This window comes from Pimephales promelas, chromosome 13 (genome assembly GCF_988280905.1).
Source record: "Pimephales promelas chromosome 13, fPimPro1.hap1.1, whole genome shotgun sequence".
Taxonomy (NCBI): Eukaryota; Metazoa; Chordata; class Actinopteri; order Cypriniformes; family Leuciscidae; genus Pimephales; species Pimephales promelas.
In genome coordinates, this window is record NC_142781.1 from 2,307,160 (window position 1) to 2,326,954 (window position 19,795).

Below are 19,795 nucleotides of genomic sequence, written 5' to 3' on the forward strand. Positions count from 1 at the left end.
AAACAAACAAAAAAACACAGCCAATGTCCAAAGTTGCAATTAGTTAAGATAACGGACACAGCGCATCAATGATCATCATGTTTGTAGCATGATCCAGGGGATTAAAACGTCCAAAATATATTTCAGGCCTAGTGGAGTTGGTAACTAATAATAGTAGTAATAGTGTAAAGTTGCATACAATGGAAATACTCACTAATGCAAGAAAAAACTACCTCAAAAAACTGTTATCTGAGCTGGTGTCCAGTAACTCCAGTTGGAATTTTCACCCCGATATGGCTGCCGCGCTACCGAAGCGCCATCTAGTGGCCGTTACCAAAAAAGCATCAGAGTTTCGCCTCTTGTTCTTCTATACTCTTAATAACTATGTTTGGCAGTAAACGAGATTAATTCATGGTGTAATTCTGAACCTCTTGGCTTGCCATAATCCTAACCAAACGAAACATATATTACACACGGTGTGTTTCCTATGCACGTAAAAACTAATTTTCGCGTATGAGTTTCATGATAAACACACTGCGTGCGAGACGCATTTAGTTGATATACTGTATCTATGGCAACCAAACGTCACTGGTGAGACAAACGTGCAACGAATGATTACGTCAGATTACGTTTTGGCAGGGGAAAAACTGATCAGAAAATGTAACGAAAATGTAACAGAAGTTGTAGAAATGTAGTGGAGTAGAAAGTATAATAATTGCTGCAAAATGTAACGAAGTAAAAGTAAAAAGTAGGCACTATTTATTGTACTTAAGTAAAGTAAAGATACGTGAAAAATGTACTTAAGTAAAGTAACGAAGTATTTGTACTTCGTTACATTCCACCACTGCTCTTTACTGAGCACGCCTTATAATAATAAACAAATATATTCAATTTCCAGATTAAGCATTTTCCATTAGATTTTTGCCCACTTGGAACGTCATTAAAGTTTTTCTCACCAAAAATGTCATAATTATATTTGGTAGCCCAGATAGCAGGATAGTGTCGGCCCACATGTGGATTCCACCCGTATCGGACGTGGGCCGGATCTGGGCCCTATGACAACTACGCTGCTGTCTGGGAAGCTACCCAGATAGCAAACTGACATTGAATCAACGTGGAAACGACGTTTCTCATGACATCGGAACAACGTTGATCTGGCATTGTTTTGCTCATCGAATTAACGTTGAACCAACGTGAGACGCGCCATTCTTCAAAACTAGCTGAAAATCGACGCAATTGGTTTGCTTTCCTAACGTTGAAACGATGTAGATTTCAAGTTGATTTTCCGTTAGTTTTGAAGAATGGCGCGTCTGATGTTGGTTCAACGTTAATTCGATGAGCAAAACAATGCCAGGTCAACGTTGTTTCGATGTCATGTTTCCACGTTTATTCAATGTCAGTTTGCTATCTGGGTATACTAATATATTGTTGCTCATTTGAAGTCGAGAGTTTTGCTTGGCCTGCATTTAGCTGAATGTAAAAGAGAGATTTGTTTACCTACAAGATAAAGGACAAATACAGTGAAAAAGCTTGATCGACGCTATCATATGAAATGATGTCTGAGTGATTTCATTAGTTGTGTGTCATCTCACACCTATAATGGAAGATCAGCCAATGCAAAGGGAATATCTGCGTCATATGGGGTTAAATATGAACATACAGACACTGACATAGCAGCCGGACGATGTAGCTTTGTATTAGGATCATCCAAACTAATTAGTGCTTATTAGTTTTGATTAGGGATGCACCGATATGAAAATTTTGGCCGATACCGATAACCGATAATTCTTTATATTTGAAAGCCGATAACCGATATATCGGCCGATGAATTAAATCCAAATTTTTATATAATTTTGAGAGCCTGATCATTAGTTGTGTTTCATCTCACATCTATAATGGAAGATCAGCCAATTTCTGCGTCATATGGGGTTAACCTCTTAACTGTCACCCCCCCCCCCCCCTTTTTTTGAATAGACATGAAAATGCACATTTCGAACTTAAATGGTTGTAATTCAAGAATGCTTTGGAATATAGACATATGATTGGTCTTGTTTTAAAGAAGACATTTGGCAGATTTTTGTAGAAGTGAAATAAATTAAGAAAGTGAAACAGAAAAAAAGTTATAGAAGTTTGAGTTTATGGAAATGTACAATGTAAAAATATTAATTATTCATATTTTACATAAAATATATATTTTCAAAACCTGGGCTACTCTAAAACGGCAGAAAGATCAAAGCCAAAAATCTGAACAAGTTGTGTTTCAAATTTTAGGTTGATATCTCAAAAAATGAGCTTTCAGTAAGATTTTGTTTGAGCGCAGTACCGAACGCTTCCACTAGGGCACAATCAGACTCCATTACTGCCCATATAAGGGCGCCTGCATTTCCATTCATGTTTTGAGTGATATGAACCATTATTTTCACAATTTTCATACAATTTCTGAAGTAGAGATCCTATTCAGAAGTAGCATGGGAAGTTTGGTAGATTTTGAAATGAATTGAACCTCTAAGAAACACATACAAAGAACACGCATGTAAGTCATAGCTAGCAGCCACGTCACAAATGGTGAATTTATTATTTTTTACTTGATATTTCAAACTTTTCAGACCTTTTTTTCCAAAATAATTGAATGGATTCTATCTTTTGAACTTTTGGCACTTTTGAACTTCTGTGGGACGGTGACAGTTAAAGGGTATGAACGTACAGACACTGACATCACAGCTGGACGATGTACTTTTATATTAGGATCATCCAAATTGCCATTGAACTGTAGAAATAGTCAGTGCTTATTAGTTTTGATTAAGAATGCAGCGATATGAAAACTTTGGCTGATACCGATAACCGATAATTCTTTATATTTGAAAGCCGATAACCGATATATCGGCCGATAAACTTAAATCCAAATTTTTATCTAATTTTGAGAGCACGATTACAAAAACAAAAGTCTCACAATTAAATCCATGTCCCAAGCTCACGATTATAATGATGTTCTCATTATAGTGTTGTATAGCCGATATGACAGGTTTGCGCTGTACTTGTTGTACCGAACCGTATTTTCATTTTTTGAAGAGATTTCAATCCTATTTCAAGAAATTCAAAAACATAAACAGTGCTCAACAAGTGTGAATAATACATTATTTATCGGCTTTAATATATATCTTACCGGGCCGATGACGAAAACATTAAAAATGAACATATATCGGCCGATACCGATATGCTGGCCGATATATCGTGCATCCCTAGTTTTGGACAAATTAAAATCGGATAATTGTTTTTACAGTGTTTTAAATGCGACTGTTAATAATTTCATGTCAATCTCGCATGAATGACATATGGTTTCATGTTGGTCTGTTTTTGTAGTGACATACTGCTATTGGTCGCTTTACATGTCAGTCAGACGACCTCTTCCCCCCTAATGAGCGTTTCTCCTCTGAAACCATTTACAAAGTAAGTGTAAGCTACCCATGTAAAAGTCGTGTGCTGTATTCAAGCCTCTAAGTTGAAGTTTGCAGACGTATGTTTCCATCTCTGACATGGTTAGCAACATAAAAGACTAAATGAATAGCCCAGAGACGTCCCGAGCTGACTTTGATGTAATAATAAGAGGTTTTTCAAACGGTGTATCTGTCAGCTCGAAAGTTTAGACAGCTTCATTAATTATAACCGGAGTCATTCAGTTTTAATGCATCGCAAAAAGCCACTGACACTGAGTTAGAATGAAACAGCCTAAGACTATGTAAACCAACTCAGTTATGGACAAAGCCTGCACAACTATCACATAAAACACACACTGTCATTTATCATCAAGAAGAACCAAGAGGACAGAAACCATCCAACAGGATGATTTGTGTTCATTGTGTTATTATTGTGTCCTGTGTAAGATATGTGAAGACTTGTCATGTTGATGATGATAAACATCACGCAGGGGGTGCAAACTTACGCACTTAAACGATTAGTTCACCTCAAAATGAACATTTCCTGATAACTTACTCACCCCAATGCCATGTCTTTCTTTCCTCAGTGGAAAAGAAATTACGTTTTTTGAGGAAAAGTTGTCAGGATTGTTCTTGTCAGAAAAATGAAAATGTTGGCAACACTTTACAATACGGGTGCACTAATAAGCATTAATTCATGCTTAACTAATGCACAGATAATACTGAATTAATGTGTAACTAATGATTATTTATTAATCATAACCACATTAGGAACTAATTAAGAGTCTGTAAGGTTAATATATTAGTTCATACATTAATTGTTTTTAATTAAATATGCAATTATGGATTAATTCCATAATAACTAATTTTTTTAACTAATAGTGTCAATTAATATGTTAATTACCAGAATGACAGGTACACTAATATGCATTAATACATGATTAATTACTTCATTGTTACTGAAAATTCATGTGCAAATTACTACAATTACTAAATGACTAGTTAATAATGATGTGCCCCATCAAGTAAAGTCATAACAAAATGATACCTTTGCAAATCATTAGCTAATCATTAATTAAAGCAGACAACTGAAAGTTGAAGTGCATAGCTTTGACTAATTGTGGTAATTAACACATTAATTTACACTATTAGTTAATAAAATATGTTATTAAGGAATTAATACACAATGACACATTGAATTAATAGCAATTTATGTATTACTTGATCTATTAATCATATAGACTCTTTATTAGTTGCTGATGCAGTAATCATTAATTAATGGTTTATTTCTTCATGAGTTATACATTAACTTATCATTATCTGTGCATTAGTTAAGCATAAATTAATGCATATTAGTGCACCCGTATTGTAAAGTGCTACCAAAATGTTTTCCTCCAAAAACGCACTGGAGTGAGTAAATTATCAGGAAATGTTCATTTTGAGGTGAACTACTCCTTTAACTATTCATGCAAGATTGAGCTCATGGTTTTGTGTCATAATCCTCGATATTTCCCAGTTCCCCATCATAGAGGCCTTGTGAATCTTTAAAGAGATGTCCTCTGAGAAACGAGCACTCACTCATTAGCGTCGGCTGAAGTCTCTGCGCTGGGTTCTGCTCTGCGCGGGCGACCCACTCCGCTCCCCGGCATCTCTCCGCTCAAGCGGTCCGGCAGAACCGAGTCCTTATTGAGGTTGATATCAGAATATGGGCAACCCACAGCACTGAAACACCCGTAAGCATGGGTCAATTTACAAACATGACTTGCTACCATTGTGGTTCATTAGCTGCTTTGTGTCTACGTGATTTTCTCATTTTCCAGTTCAAATATTGCAATATTCTGAGAGCAAGACACATGTACTGGAGGAGCACAATGACTTCAGATATCTTGTGTTCGGGAAAACTGAGCAGAACTGAGTGAAGATTAAAACTAGACAAAATACATGCCAATAAGGGTCAGGAAAATAGTTTTTTCTTCTGACTCCATTAGGAGATGTTTTTCTTGTTTTAAGCATAAACAGTTACATATATTTATACACATTTCATTGATTTCATTTTGTTTTTACATTCAGGAATCCAATCATATCAGGTCCGACTGCAACTCAGGTCCTAATATATCCTTCTGTTGGAGCGAAACAATCATTATTTGTGCACTTTGTTTTGGTGCGCTAGTGGCACAGAGCCTACACACACTGTTGTAAGAATAGTTATTGCTCTCGGTTTAATAAGCTGTGTTGACTAGCTGAATTTCCAGTGAAGAACTACACCACCCACAGTCCTCAGAGAGACCTTGGGAATGTTGGGAATGTTGGGAAGTGAAAAGTGTAAAATGTAATGTTATTATTAGTAGAAGTATTATTCAATTTGAGGCACTGCACAACGAAAAAGAGCTTAGAAATATTGAAATATTTTACGTAAAGAATATTTCAAGGGGTTAGGCTGACAGAAATGTTTGCGAACTTCTGGATTAGGGTACAAATTACACATACAGTATGAAGTGTGTTTAATTCAATGATGTGATATTTTCCATATGAGCTTTGATCTGTATGGACTTTCCTGCACTCTCAAACTGACTTTCTAAATCGAGAGAACAGGCGTTGAACACCTTTCCTCAGGCGGATCTGGGAACAGAAAGCTCAGTGATCATTAGAGTCCAGTAAACCTGAGCTGCTGGAAATCATATTCAGGGCTTTTCAGACAGAGGTTTGTGCTTGCATGTCACACAGGCACGGTTGAGCTTCTATTGGCCACATTTAATGAAAAAAATTAGAATATGGCGCAAAAGTTCATTTATTTCAGTAATTCAACCTAAAAGGTGAAACTAATATATTATATAGCCTCATTACATGCAAAGTGAGATATTTCAAGCCTTTATTTGTTATAATGTTCAGTGCCGGTCGGATGCAGAACGTGACAGTTGGGTGGGCCTGGATTAAGTCGAGGTGGTTTCTAGATTTTGTATTAGCTTGCCTTTACTACTAGATAGGCTATATTTATGGAGATGAGAAATAAAAAACTGCACTGTACAGCTATGATCAGCTGTTCTGTCGAGAGTTTTTTTCACATGACCTGCGGTGCGCTTGCGGCACTCTCTGAAAAGTTGAGATGTTTTCATCTGGCTGCGGCATATATGCGCACCTGGACAATCGAGCGTGCTGCAGCCTGCATCACATGCATATGGCAAGCCAAAATATTCATAAACACTGGTCAGGCGTCTGATTGCACACTGACCCGTCAAAAGCATGCGGGACGCGCGATTTGCCATAAAAACGCGTGTTCTTAACGTGCACTATGTGGTCACGGAAAACGCGCGTCAGAAACTCGTGGTTTATGCATAATTTTTTTTCAAATAAATAATGTATGAAACCTTATTGTAAAGTGTTACTGATGCGTAAAGTGTCTGTTGCGACAACGTTGCTTCCATTATGAGAGCGTACATTTGAAATGACAAACTTGAGCGCGCAAAAGAGGCGACCTGTGAACGGGCCCTATTCTTTGTCTTTCCAAGACATGGTGTTCATGTGAACAATGAGCCTTGTCTACTCTCCTTGCAAGCGTGTCGAAGTCCGGACAAAATATGTAGGCTACAGTGACATGACATCACTGTCAGATTCAAACTGGCGTTCGCTGGCGCTGAGCCAGAGATGGACGCTTGTCATATCATATTAAGTGTTCGGCGGGCCGTATGGCCAAACGTAATTCATTATTATTATTAAAATTAAAAATTTAAATTGTTGGTAACACTTTATTTTGATAGTCCACTTTAGACATTCAACTAACTATAAGTAACTTTGCCGCTACATGTCAACTAACTATCATTAGAGTATTAGTAGACTGTGTGCTTAATATCTGCTAACACTTTATTTTGTTGGTCCCCCAACCATGGGGGACATGTCCTCCCCACATTTCAAAATCTAAGTTTTGTCCCCCCCCCCACTATTTCCCAATATAAGATTTTGTTTTGCATTGCCTGCCTATCTCTCCCAATTAATCCATTCTGCAACTTTTAAATACATAATTCAATTTTAAAAAACGTCCGGTATTCTCCAGCTGCTGTCAGTCGACCATGATCGCGGCATCTAGGTGACACGGATAAATGTACGCATTATGTGGAAGCGCGCTTTAAAAGTTCTAAAAATGTACAAAAAGTGCCCTGGCCTTGAATGACAATGTAAGTAAAATAAGACTAAACCAAAATTAAATAACAAAGACTTGGTTGGTATTTTTCTCAGGAGATGTTTTAAGCATTTTACTTCAGACACCGGATTATCAGCAAACTGCCAAGAGAACAGCTAGCTGGCTAACGTTACTCAAAATAAACTAGCAATCTATTCAGTCAGCATATTTTTGTTTGATCTGTGTGAAAAACTTGAATATAATGGTAACACTTTACAATAAGGTTCGTTAGTTAACATTAGTTAACTACATTAGTTAATATGAACTAATAATGAATAGCACAAATACAGCATTTGTTCATCTTTGTTAATGTTATTTTTTAACATTTACTAATACTTGATTAACATTAGTTAATGCACCGTGAACTAACATGAACAAACAATGAACAGCTGTATTTTTTATGAACTAACATTAACAAAGATGAACAAATGCAGTAACAAATGTATTGCTCATGGTTAGTGCATGTTAGTAAATACATTAACTAATGTTAACTAATGAACCTTATTGTAAAGTGTTACCAATATGATTGCTAAACCTACTTTTAGCTACCAAACAACCTTTCCACAAGGGATAGATTGATTATATTTTTTAGTATTTTATAGTTAATGGAAATCAAATCAACCATTTATTTGAGTTAATCAGTACATGACTGATTAACAGTAATGTAAATGCTAAATGCCCAATACATGTCGATACTACAACAATGCAAAATATATGTTCTTACCCTTGTAGTTTTTCACGTCATGTAAGGCTCAATTTCTCCATTTTTTTGCACAAAACTCTCCAGAAAGTGTCATTTAATGGTTTATTTTTCAAAATTTTACCCCCGGACCCCCCTAGCATTGACCCAACAACAGACATTCAACTGACTATAAGTAACTTCGCAACTACAAGTCAACTTGTTCTCCTAACCTGAACCCTAACCTGACAGTCTACTACAGCCTACTAATACTCTAATGACACTTAGTTGACATGTAGTTGAAAAGTTACTTATAGTTCATAGAATGTCTAAAGTGACTATTGAAATAAAGTTTTCATGAATCTGTTTGGGTGGGCCACCTGTCAATCATCCGCGCCTGATAATGTTGATGATTATGGCTTACAGCTCATGAAAAACCTAAATTGTGAAAAGGTTTTCACATCTGACGTGTGTTTCACTTCATGACGTGTGTATGTATGAACACGCTTTGGAGTGCAGTGATGCTAAAGACAGGACACACACACACACACCTGTGATGTCCAGAGTAGCGGGCTCCTTTAATGTGACCCACTCCCTTACAGCCTGCCGTGGGACAGCCGCCCTGCTCAGATGTCTCAAACATGTCCTGAGGAGCTGTGAAGACACACACACACACACACACACATTAAACATTTCATCCTCACTCTGGAAACCACAAAATCAGCTGACGACTCATCGTTTACAGCCCCGTCGAGTTTTACAGGCAAGTGATACTGTAAAAATGATACGTAGGTTTGGGCTACTTTTATAAAGTAGCGTGGCTGCAAAATAGTTTAGAGAATGAAAAATGAATATAGATGATTTTCTAGTGTGCGTAAAGGTCCTTGAAATGAATCCGTCAGCCTGATGGCCGCTGGAAGAGCTTGTGAAGGAGAGACCGCATTGGCAAACATGAGGAAGTACAGCAGATTCATTGAGTTTGCCATTGTAGATTAACTGCACATTGATCCTTGTGTGTAGACAAAACAAAAATGAAAGTGGAGGGTAACAAAAGTAAAGTAAAGAGAAAAGAGTACGTAGGAATAGTGGTTTTAAATTGAGATCAGAAAATATCAGAGGAATCCAATTTAATGTGTGAATTTATATCTATATATGTATATTTTAAAGACCGCATTGTAGGTCCAATGCGGTGATACGATGTCCAACTTATCTTTCAAACTTTGGATTCCCACACCTCCACGCACATGCTCACTGAAATCACACCACATCACAGACAGCAACACAGTGTCGGCCCAGATCCGGCCCACATCTGGTAAACCAGATTCCACACGGCCCAGGTGTGGGCCGGATCTGGGCCGACACTGTGGGTCATCGGCATGATAAACAGCAGCAGCCTTTTACAGTTCCTCCTAAAGCAAAACAACAATGAGCTTATGCTGCGTTCATGCCATGTCCTAATTACTGTAATTAAGACATGAACCCATGAGGTTCACCTCGAACGGTTCACGTCCTCAGACTCGAATTCATGCAATTCTATGGCAACGCTATTACAATGAACAAAATGAATCTGCAGCAATAGGTTGGTACATGTCAGAGCTCTTTAAGTTGTTTATGTTCATTATTATTGTAATGTTGTGTGCTTGAACACATTTGTTTATTTTTGGTACTTTGGTCAACACTGTTACAAAGACCAAAATTGCACTTAAAATGCCAAGAGTCAAACACTCTAAAGGATCCTGGGTTGTTTTAACCAAATTTTGGGTCAAATATGGACAAACCCAGCCATTGGGTTAAAAAATGTAATTTAAAAATGTAACCCAATGGCTGGGTTTGTCTATATTTTACCCAAAATAGGGTTAAAACAACCCAGCATTTTTTAGAGTGAACTGCTCAACTAAAGGAAACACTGATCACAATAATGGTGACCGAACATTTGAAAACATCGACATCTAAACTTCCGTTCATAGATGTCTGACAGAAATAAGGTCAGTCCGGGGTGCGTTTCCCGAAAGCATCGTTAGCCAACTATGGTCGCAAGTCCCGTCGTTATCAGCATAGTTTAACGAATCGGTGTTTCCCGAAACCATCGTTCCAACGAACATTCGCAAACAGCATCGCAAAGTTGTGTGGTTTGAACGAGAGCTCTGGACCTGTGGTTACAGGCATCGTTTCTATATTTCACGACATTTGGAGGTAATAAATCGTTATCTTGAGCAAAATAAGTAAGCTGACATTTAGTAGAACCGGTGCCTTTTATTTAGAATACACACAAATGTAATTTACGTCTTTTAGTTTGTCAAAAGATTTGAAGTAACGTGTTTGAAGAGTGCGCGTGTGCGAACGTGCTCTACGAGTCAAATATTGAGTCTGCTAATAAAGCAAAACAACTGAGAACAATTAGAAATAGTCCTCAGATGACATGTCTGTAATTTATATAAAACAAATCTAGCGTTAATTGGATCTCAAACAGTTTCATTAAAAGTAGTTATTACTCAACGTGCGAAACCAACGTGGTTGAACAATACTTTGCGACAGTGGGTTTCGGGAAACAGTGAAGTGAAGCAGCGAACTACGTCGTTGTACGGGAAACGCACCCCTGGTTAGTAATACATGAATCTGGTAATGCAGTTTGAGGTGTTTAATCCTCCTCTGCTGAGATCTTCACAGATGTAATGTCTTCTTTTTATCTTCATCTGATTTAAAGGGTTAGTTCACCCAAAAATGAAAATTCTGTCAGTATTTCTCTCACCCTCACGTTGTTCAACCCCGTAAGACCTTCGTTCATCTTCACAACACAAATTAAGATATTTAAGATATTAAGATCGCTCCTGCATACAGTCCATAGGCTTCTTGAGGGAATGACTCTTGCTGGCATCGAAAAGTCATTAAAGACATCGTTAAAATAGTCCAAGTGACTACAGGGGCTCAATCTTAACTTTATCAAACGACGAGAACACTTTTGTGCGCAAAAACAAACAAAAATAACGACTTTATTTCAACTATTCACTTCCTTCTCCATGAGCCTGTAGTCAGTTAACCTAGTGTGATTGCGTAAAGCTACGTCACATGTAGGCTCACTGGTCGCTGGTCATGTGTGTGACGTACAATAACAGAAGCTTACGCTATTAAACTAGTAACCTGACTCGCGCAGAGGGAGAAATAAACCAATAGTTGAATTAAAGTCGTTATTTTTGTTGTTTTTTGCACACAAAAGTGTTCTCGTCATTTGATAAACTTAAGATTGAGCCCCTGTAGTCACTTGGACTATTTTAACGATGTCTTTAATGACTTTTCGAGGCCTTCAAGTCATTCCCTCGAGAAGCCTATGGACTGTATGCAGGAGCGATCTTAATATCTTAAATATCTTAATTTGTGTTGTGAAGATGAACGAAGGTCTTACGGGGTTGGAACAACATGAGGGTGAGTAAATACTGACAGAATTTTCATTTTTGGGTGAACTAACCCTTTAATCTAAGGCTGTGACTAAAAGTCAGTCGTGGTTCTCGTGTTTTTCTTTCCTGATTCTGCTTGTTAACAGCAGGTGTTCATCACTAATACTCCATCATCACTTAATCATCTCATTAACTTTAACACTGCTTCAGAGTAACTTTAACCAGTCCCTCCAGAAAAACACGATTATGCGATCGCTGAATTCAATGCAAAATCAGCCAAAGTCTGCATATTTATGCGGGGGCCGCATTTTTTCAAATACGCCGCACTTTCGCCGCATAAATTGCCGATTTCCTTGCAAAATATGCGGGGTTTGCATAATTTCATAATCCTCGCATTTTCGTTGCAAAAAAAAGTCACGTGTATTTTAGTAGAAAGTTAAAAAATGTTGCGTTTGCTTCACACAAGAGCAGCCATTTCCCCCTGTTTCCATGGGAACGTTATGAAGTGACGCAATTAAGCGACGCCAGACAGACTCACGGAGGGGATTGACATCTCACAAATCGAACTCGTATAACAGTCAGTGTGTCACACGTTCTACCGTCACATCGTTACTTAATAAACAACATAAGATAAAAGAAGTAGCATCAAACAGAAATTAGGCGCACACATGGGGTGTTTGAGGCGCACACAGTTCAACAGGGAGCGCGCAGCTCTTAAAGGGGCCACACCTTATTTACACTCGTTATAGTCTGAAATAAAACAAGATGAGAAATTAAATATTCCAAGCACTTTCTATGATGTAGTATGCTTGCTTATCAAAGGAAGTAATAAGAAATGACTCTTCCATTAGCCTAGTGAGAACAGGATGTTGGGGGAATCACTGAAAAAGAGAAATCTTTTTCATCAAACCGCAATTTTTGCAAGTTCTCTCAATTTTTGCAAATTCCTGCAATTTCATCGCATAAAATTGCATAAATATCCCGCATATTCCATCGCATTTTTAAAGAAAACGGGCCGAGCAGGCTAATCAATCAATTTTTGCCCGCAACAATCACAAAAAATCTCTGCGTTTTTCTGGAAGGACTGAATACTATTATGGTAAATGTTATATACAAATCGCAAATTTTTTCACAAATTTTTGGAAATTACCACCACAAAATCAGTCATTTTGATCGCAAAAATCACAAAAAAAAATCGTGAAATCCTGGAGGGACTGTTTAACACTCTGTAGAGTGGGACCATATGAAGAGTTCAGATGCAATGCCTCTAAAATCTTCTTCTAAAATGACCATTTTTATCAAGCTTGTATATTTAAGTTCAGTAATTTCACTTAAATGAAAATTAATAGGTAATCTTCATTGCCATTTAAGTGAAATCACTGAACTTAAATATACAAGCTTGATAAAAAATGATCATTTTAGAAGAAAATTTTAAATGGCACTTAGAGGCTTTTGCATCTGAACTCTTCATATGTAGATTTTCCTGTGTAGTGGTTGAGGTAGGGGAGCGCGGGGCACAACCTAACGCGGGGTTAAATGTAACACGGACCGTTTACATAGTTCGTCAGGATCAAGCAGGTTGTGCTTACGATATTTTTCTCTCGCTGCCAGAAGACGGTCTCCCATGAATTTGGAAAAGTTTTGATAATATTTCGTGAAGATACTTGACAAAGAGTGTTTTGACAACATGAAAGTAAATTTTTTCGGTTTCTGAGTTGGGTGTATACGCTTCCAAATCTAACTTTATATTGCCTTAATCACTGTCTTGTTGGCTCAAACATAACACCGTTTTGAAAAATGTCAGCAATTCCTATAGCGACTGTTAGCTAGGCTTAAAATATGTAATACACAGCGGGGTTAGTCGTAACACAGTGTTACAAACAAGCCGCCAAGTGTACAATGATAATCAAATGAAAACGGAGCTACACAACTTTTCAGGTTTGAGTATATATTTAACTTTGTTAGACTTTCACAAACAATGTTGGAATTTAAAATGTTTAAAATTTAGTTTACAATGAATGATAACTTGTTTATTTATTTTAATGCAATAAACCCTTTAAATTGTTATTTTAAGCTCATTTGTATTATTATTACTGTTATTATTATTATTAATTATAATAATTGTACATGCAGCTGCCACACACAAATCTAATTTAATTGCAATTACAATATTTAATCATTTTATTTATTATTATTTAACTGTGCAGCCCTTTTCTACGTCTCTATCCATGATATTGATCCACAATAGAAGGATGATTGGATGAGGGATGGATGTATGGATATCTACCTATACAGATGCACAAACAATATCAAACTATACAAATAAAATTGTACTGAATTATGTGTGTTACAAGTACAACTAACCCCCCTGTCTGTTATTAATTAAGTTGTAACATTTGCACTTCTGTCACTTTCAGTCCAACTGTACGAAAATGGTAGGTCCTATGAAAAAAACTTTAAGTGCTCATTTGTAGCAGAGATGTGTATGTTGCTTGTGTAAAAAAATTATGAATCTAACCTAATTATTTTTTAATGAATTGAGCCAAAACCAAAACGCGTTAGGTCGTGCCCCGCTCTCCCCTACATAAAACGCTGCTCCACTTTTCTTTATCTGTTGGCTTCTCCGTTTTTAGGATAGAGATGTTTTTTTCAGATGGCGTCCTGCTTCATTATCTGTCGTGCTTCGTGTGTTTGAGCTCTCCTCTGTAAGCGTTGATAGCTTCATTGATGTAAACATACAGCAAGTCGAACAAGGAGAAGCAGCAGAGTTGGGAGAAAGAAAAAAAAGATGTAAAAAATCTTGCTTTGCACTGGTTTGGTTTTTATCAGGACAAAAACCTAGAACTAGTTCGCAAAAGTAGATATTTTACAAAATCCAAAATATTCGAAAATCAGCAATCGAAACTGAGCCAAGGATTCTAACGATATAAGACACTTGAGCAGTTTCAGACCTTTGACCTCAGCAGCGCCCCCCTCAGGCCGATCGGGACGAGTCTCGGTGACGGTGTAGACAGTGAAAGAACCGCAAAGTTAAAAGTCTATATGACTTACGCTTTGGTATGCCTGATCACTTTTAGGTGAGAATCCTGATCCAAGGAAATTTCAGACAATTACAGCAGGTTTTCAGCGATACAAGCTTGAACCCCTAATAAAATTAAATGAAATATGGATACAGTATTAGGGCTGGTCCGAATACCATTTTTTGAGCTTCGAATTTTCGGTAGTAATGAACATCGAATATTCAAAGCTTCGGAATCTCTATATATCCGTCTGTCTGTTTGCATTTTGATTATTTAGAGAACAGTTCATACAAACGACTTCACAAGGAAGTGCACTGTCGTATTTGGTGCAATATAGATAGACAGGCGAGATGCGACATGTTCAGAATTAATCAACTTTTAATAAACCACAGAACAGCGCGAGCGGGAAGCGGCGTGTCTCACACGAGAACAAAACACACACACACAGTTCTGTTAACTTAACCAATACTTTTTATAATGTATAGTCTTCTCACTGACAGAGTATGTTAGATTTAAATAAATAAAAACTAAATTTAAATAAAAATAAATTTAAATAAAAAAAAAAAAAAACACATTTAAATAAATAAAAACAATAATACTAAAAAAACGAATAACTTGAATATAGAAAACGAAATTTAAATAAAGAAAAACAAAATTGTCCCAGTAAAATCTCAAAGTCTCGCTGTAGATTAATTTAGATTGATAATAACGAGTAAAAAGGATAATACATTTTGTTTCTATTATTCTATTTTCCACAACGCCACACACTCCGCTGTTCCGCAAATATATTTATTAAGTAGCTATAATGAAGCTATAAGTATTATATTTCACTAGATTTTATAGTGTAAAACATATTCAATCGCGAATGAGAACCGTGTAGAGTGGGATGCCAGGTGTGCCAAAAAAACAACAACAACAACAAAAAAACCTGAATATTCGAATGTAACATTTTCAAATCGAATACCCACCGAACGAATATTCTTCAACTTTGGGCACAGGAGTTATTTTATTATTATTATTATTTTTTTTTTTTTGTTATATGAAGGTCATCTTTTATTACTTTATTTTAATTATTTTACCCTTCCCCCAGACAAAGATACAAATAAATTCCATCATTAAAACAAACAATCTCAACCAAGAACACTATTACAATATTTATGTGTAAAATTATTTCTCCACATTTGTATGCAAATTAAGAGGTTGTGGCATCATTCACTGCAATAACCAAAATATTTTTACCCTAATACGATTTAATGAAAAGTTGAGATAAAACCAAATCATACTAGGTATTAATACAGTACATATAAATGTATGTAGAATGCATAAAGACTCAGATATGGATATTTAAAGAATATATAGACATACCCAATCTGATATATAGACTTATATGAATATATTGTCTTTCACTGGTTTTTCTCTCTCTTTTCACACTCATTTTGTTTCTCTCTCTCTCTCTCTCTCAATAAGTCGGTCACATCCTGATGCCAGTTTCTGATTTCTAAACATTCCTCCGGTCCGTTTCCATGGACACAGAGGAGGGGAACGAGAATGAGAAGACGATTATCAGCCAGACTAACTGACTGAAAAGCTTATTGTTCAACAGCATTTTCCCATCAACCTCTGGAGCTAACAGAAGATACAGACAGGAGAGGAAGACCTCCATCCCTCGTTATATCCACATAATTACTTTTCCATCACTCTGGGAAACAATTGTCCTTTAAACAAGTGTAGAGGGTCTGTCAGGGTGGCTATTACCTGAACAGTTGTAAAATAGCCAAACATTTGCCCTGCATCATCCATACAATGCAAATAACCCAGGCCGGGTTATCTTTTGTTGTTGTTGATTATTTGAAAGAAATACTGAGGGAAGAGCACTTTTAGGACACTGAAGCTCGTCAGAGACCCATTGGGAACACATTAATTAGGCACCATCTCCATACTTCACACAAATAGTGAATTGCCAATGAGAGGCACAATGAAGTCAGATGTTATATAATAAGTACATATAAACACTAATACATTGTCCACTTTTAGACGCAACTATTTTATTGATATTTGCAGTATTGAATTAAATATATACTTAGTCTGTGTTCACGGTTCACGAATACCTCATTTGTTACTATGGTTACTGATGTCATCCAGGTGTGTGTAATGTCCTTGTTTGCCAGTGTATTTGAGGTGCTCTGTTTCAGTTGTCAGTGTCCGGTGTCGTCTATGTGTACGTGTTGTTGCAGTATCTGTGTTTGCCTTTTAGATTATCTATTAAAGACTCTCTTTCAGAAACGCTTTCCATTTCTGAGATGTCACGGCTTGAACAACGACATACAATAATAATTTAAGAATTAAAAGAGTTTATAATTTTGCATGACCTTCATATCTGTACTCACAGTGACAATAGATAATTCACGTCCTCACTCTAAATTGTAATGTAGACATGTATTGTCTGTAAAGCTGCTTTGAAACAATATGTATAGTGAAAAGCGCTACACAATTATGTGTGAATTGAAATGAATATTTGAAATAAATGAAAGGAAAAATAAGCATTGAAACTGCGAACAAACAAGTGTATTCAGAGACAAAGATTGTCTCAGTCACTCAGTGTGTATTTTTAGCTGTGATTTCTGATTGATTTGGTTGAGAGTGCAGTGCTCTTGCAGAGAGACTCCGCCCACACTCTCTTCTGATTGGCTGTGATTTCTGATTGATTTGGTTGAGAGTGCAGTGCTCTTGCAGAGAGACTCCGCCCACACACTCTTCTGATTGGCTGTGATTTCTGATTGATTTGGTTGAGAGTGCAGTGCTCTTGCAGAGAGACTCCGCCCACACACTCTTCTGATTGGCTGTGATTTCTGATTGATTTGGTTGAGAGTGCAGTGCTCTTGCAGAGAGACTCCACCCACACACTCTTCTGATTGGCTGTGATTTCTGATTGATTTGGTTGAGAGTGCAGTGCTCTTGCAGAGAGACTCCGCCCACACGCTCTTCTGATTGGCTGTGATTTCTGATTGATTTGGTTGAGAGTGCAGTGCCCTTGCAGAGAGACTCCACCCACACACTCTTCTGATTGGCTGTGATTTCTGATTGATTAATTTGATTTGGTTGTGAGTGCAGTGCTCTTGCAGAGAGACTCCGCCCACACGCTCTTCTGATTGGCTGTGATTTCTGATTGATTTGGATGAGAGTGCAGTGCTCTTGCAGAGAGACTCCGCCCACACTCTCTTCTGATTGGCTGTGATTTCTGATTGATTTGGTTGAGAGTGCAGTGCTCTTGCAGAGAGACTCCGCCCACACTCTCTTCTGATTGGCTGTAATTTCTGATTGATTTGGTTGTGAGCGCAGTGCTCTTGCAGAGAGACTCCGCCCACACTCTCTTCTGATTGGCTGTGATTTCTGATTGATTTGGTTGAGAGTGCAGTGCTCTTGCAGAGAGACTCCGCCCACACACTCTTCTGATTGGCTGTGATTTCTGATTGATTTGGTTGAGAGTGCAGTGCTCTTGCAGAGAGACTCCGCCCACACACTCTTCTGATTGGCTGTGATTTCTGATTGATTTGGTTGAGAGTGCAGTGCTCTTGCAGAGAGACTCCACCCACACACTCTTCTGATTGGCTGTGATTTCTGATTGATTTGGTTGAGAGTGCAGTGCTCTTGCAGAGAGACTCCGCCCACACGCTCTTCTGATTGGCTGTGATTTCTGATTGATTTGGTTGAGAGTGCAGTGCCCTTGCAGAGAGACTCCACCCACACACTCTTCTGATTGGCTGTGATTTCTGATTGATTGATTAATTTGATTTGGTTGTGAGTGCAGTGCTCTTGCAGAGAGACTCCGCCCACACGCTCTTCTGATTGGCTGTGATTTCTGATTGATTTGGATGAGAGTGCAGTGCTCTTGCAGAGAGACTCCGCCCACACTCTCTTCTGATTGGCTGTGATTTCTGATTGATTTGGTTGAGAGTGCAGTGCTCTTGCAGAGAGACTCCGCCCACACTCTCTTCTGATTGGCTGTAATTTCTGATTGATTTGGTTGTGAGCGCAGTGCTCTTGCAGAGAGACTCCGCCCACACTCTCTTCTGATTGGCTGTGATTTCTGATTGATTTGGTTGAGAGTGCAGTGCTCTTGCAGAGAGACTCCGCCCACACTCTCTTCTGATTGGCTGTAATTTCTGATTGATTTGGTTGTGAGCGCAGTGCTCTTGCAGAGTGACTCCGCCCACACACTCTTCTGATTGGCTGTGATTTCTGATTGATTTGGTTGAGAGTGCAGTGCTCTTGCAGAGAGACTCCGCCCACACTCTCTTCTGATTGGCTGTAATTTCTGATTGATTTGGTTGTGAGCGCAGTGCTCTTGCAGAGAGACTCCGCCCACACACTCTTCTGATTGGCTGTGATTTCTGATTGATTTGGTTGAGAGTGCAGTGCTCTTGCAGAGAGACTCCGCCCACACACTCTTCTGATTGGCTGTGATTTCTGATTGATTTGGTTGAGAGTGCAGTGCTCTTGCAGAGAGACTCCACCCACACACTCTTCTGATTGGCTGTGATTTCTGATTGATTTGGTTGAGAGTGCAGTGCTCTTGCAGAGAGACTCCGCCCACACGCTCTTCTGATTGGCTGTGATTTCTGATTGATTTGGTTGAGAGTGCAGTGCCCTTGCAGAGAGACTCCACCCACACACTCTTCTGATTGGCTGTGATTTCTGATTGATTAATTTGATTTGGTTGTGAGTGCAGTGCTCTTGCAGAGAGACTCCGCCCACACGCTCTTCTGATTGGCTGTGATTTCTGATTGATTTGGTTGAGAGTGCAGTGCTCTTGCAGAGAGACTCCGCCCACACACTCTTCTGATTGGCTGTGATTTCTGATTGATTTGGTTGAGAGTGCAGTGCTCTTGCAGAGAGACTCCGCCCACACTCTCTTCTGATTGGCTGTAATTTCTGATTGATTTGGTTGTGAGCGCAGTGCTCTTGCAGAGAGACTCCGCCCACACTCTCTTCTGATTGGCTGTGATTTCTGATTGATTTGGTTGAGAGTGCAGTGCTCTTGCAGAGAGACTCCGCCCACACTCTCTTCTGATTGGCTGTAATTTCTGATTGATTTGGTTGTGAGCGCAGTGCTCTTG

The 19,795-nt window shown here is 38.2% G+C and overlaps 1 protein-coding gene across 3 annotated transcripts in view; it reads right to left on the minus strand.

Annotated features, from left to right (window-relative positions):
* The window catches only part of l3mbtl3 (L3MBTL histone methyl-lysine binding protein 3), an 84,815-nt gene that overhangs the window by 16,899 nt on the left and 48,121 nt on the right, over positions 1-19,795 (minus strand). For all 3 annotated transcript variants that reach the window (XM_089118304.1, XM_089118302.1, XM_089118305.1), the window contains 2 exons: positions 8,818-8,920; positions 4,992-5,135 (listed from right to left, as the gene is read on the minus strand). In XM_089118304.1, the coding sequence (XP_088974430.1) occupies positions 4,992-5,135; positions 8,818-8,920 (247 nt within the window). The remainder of the gene's footprint in view (positions 1-4,991; positions 5,136-8,817; positions 8,921-19,795) is intronic.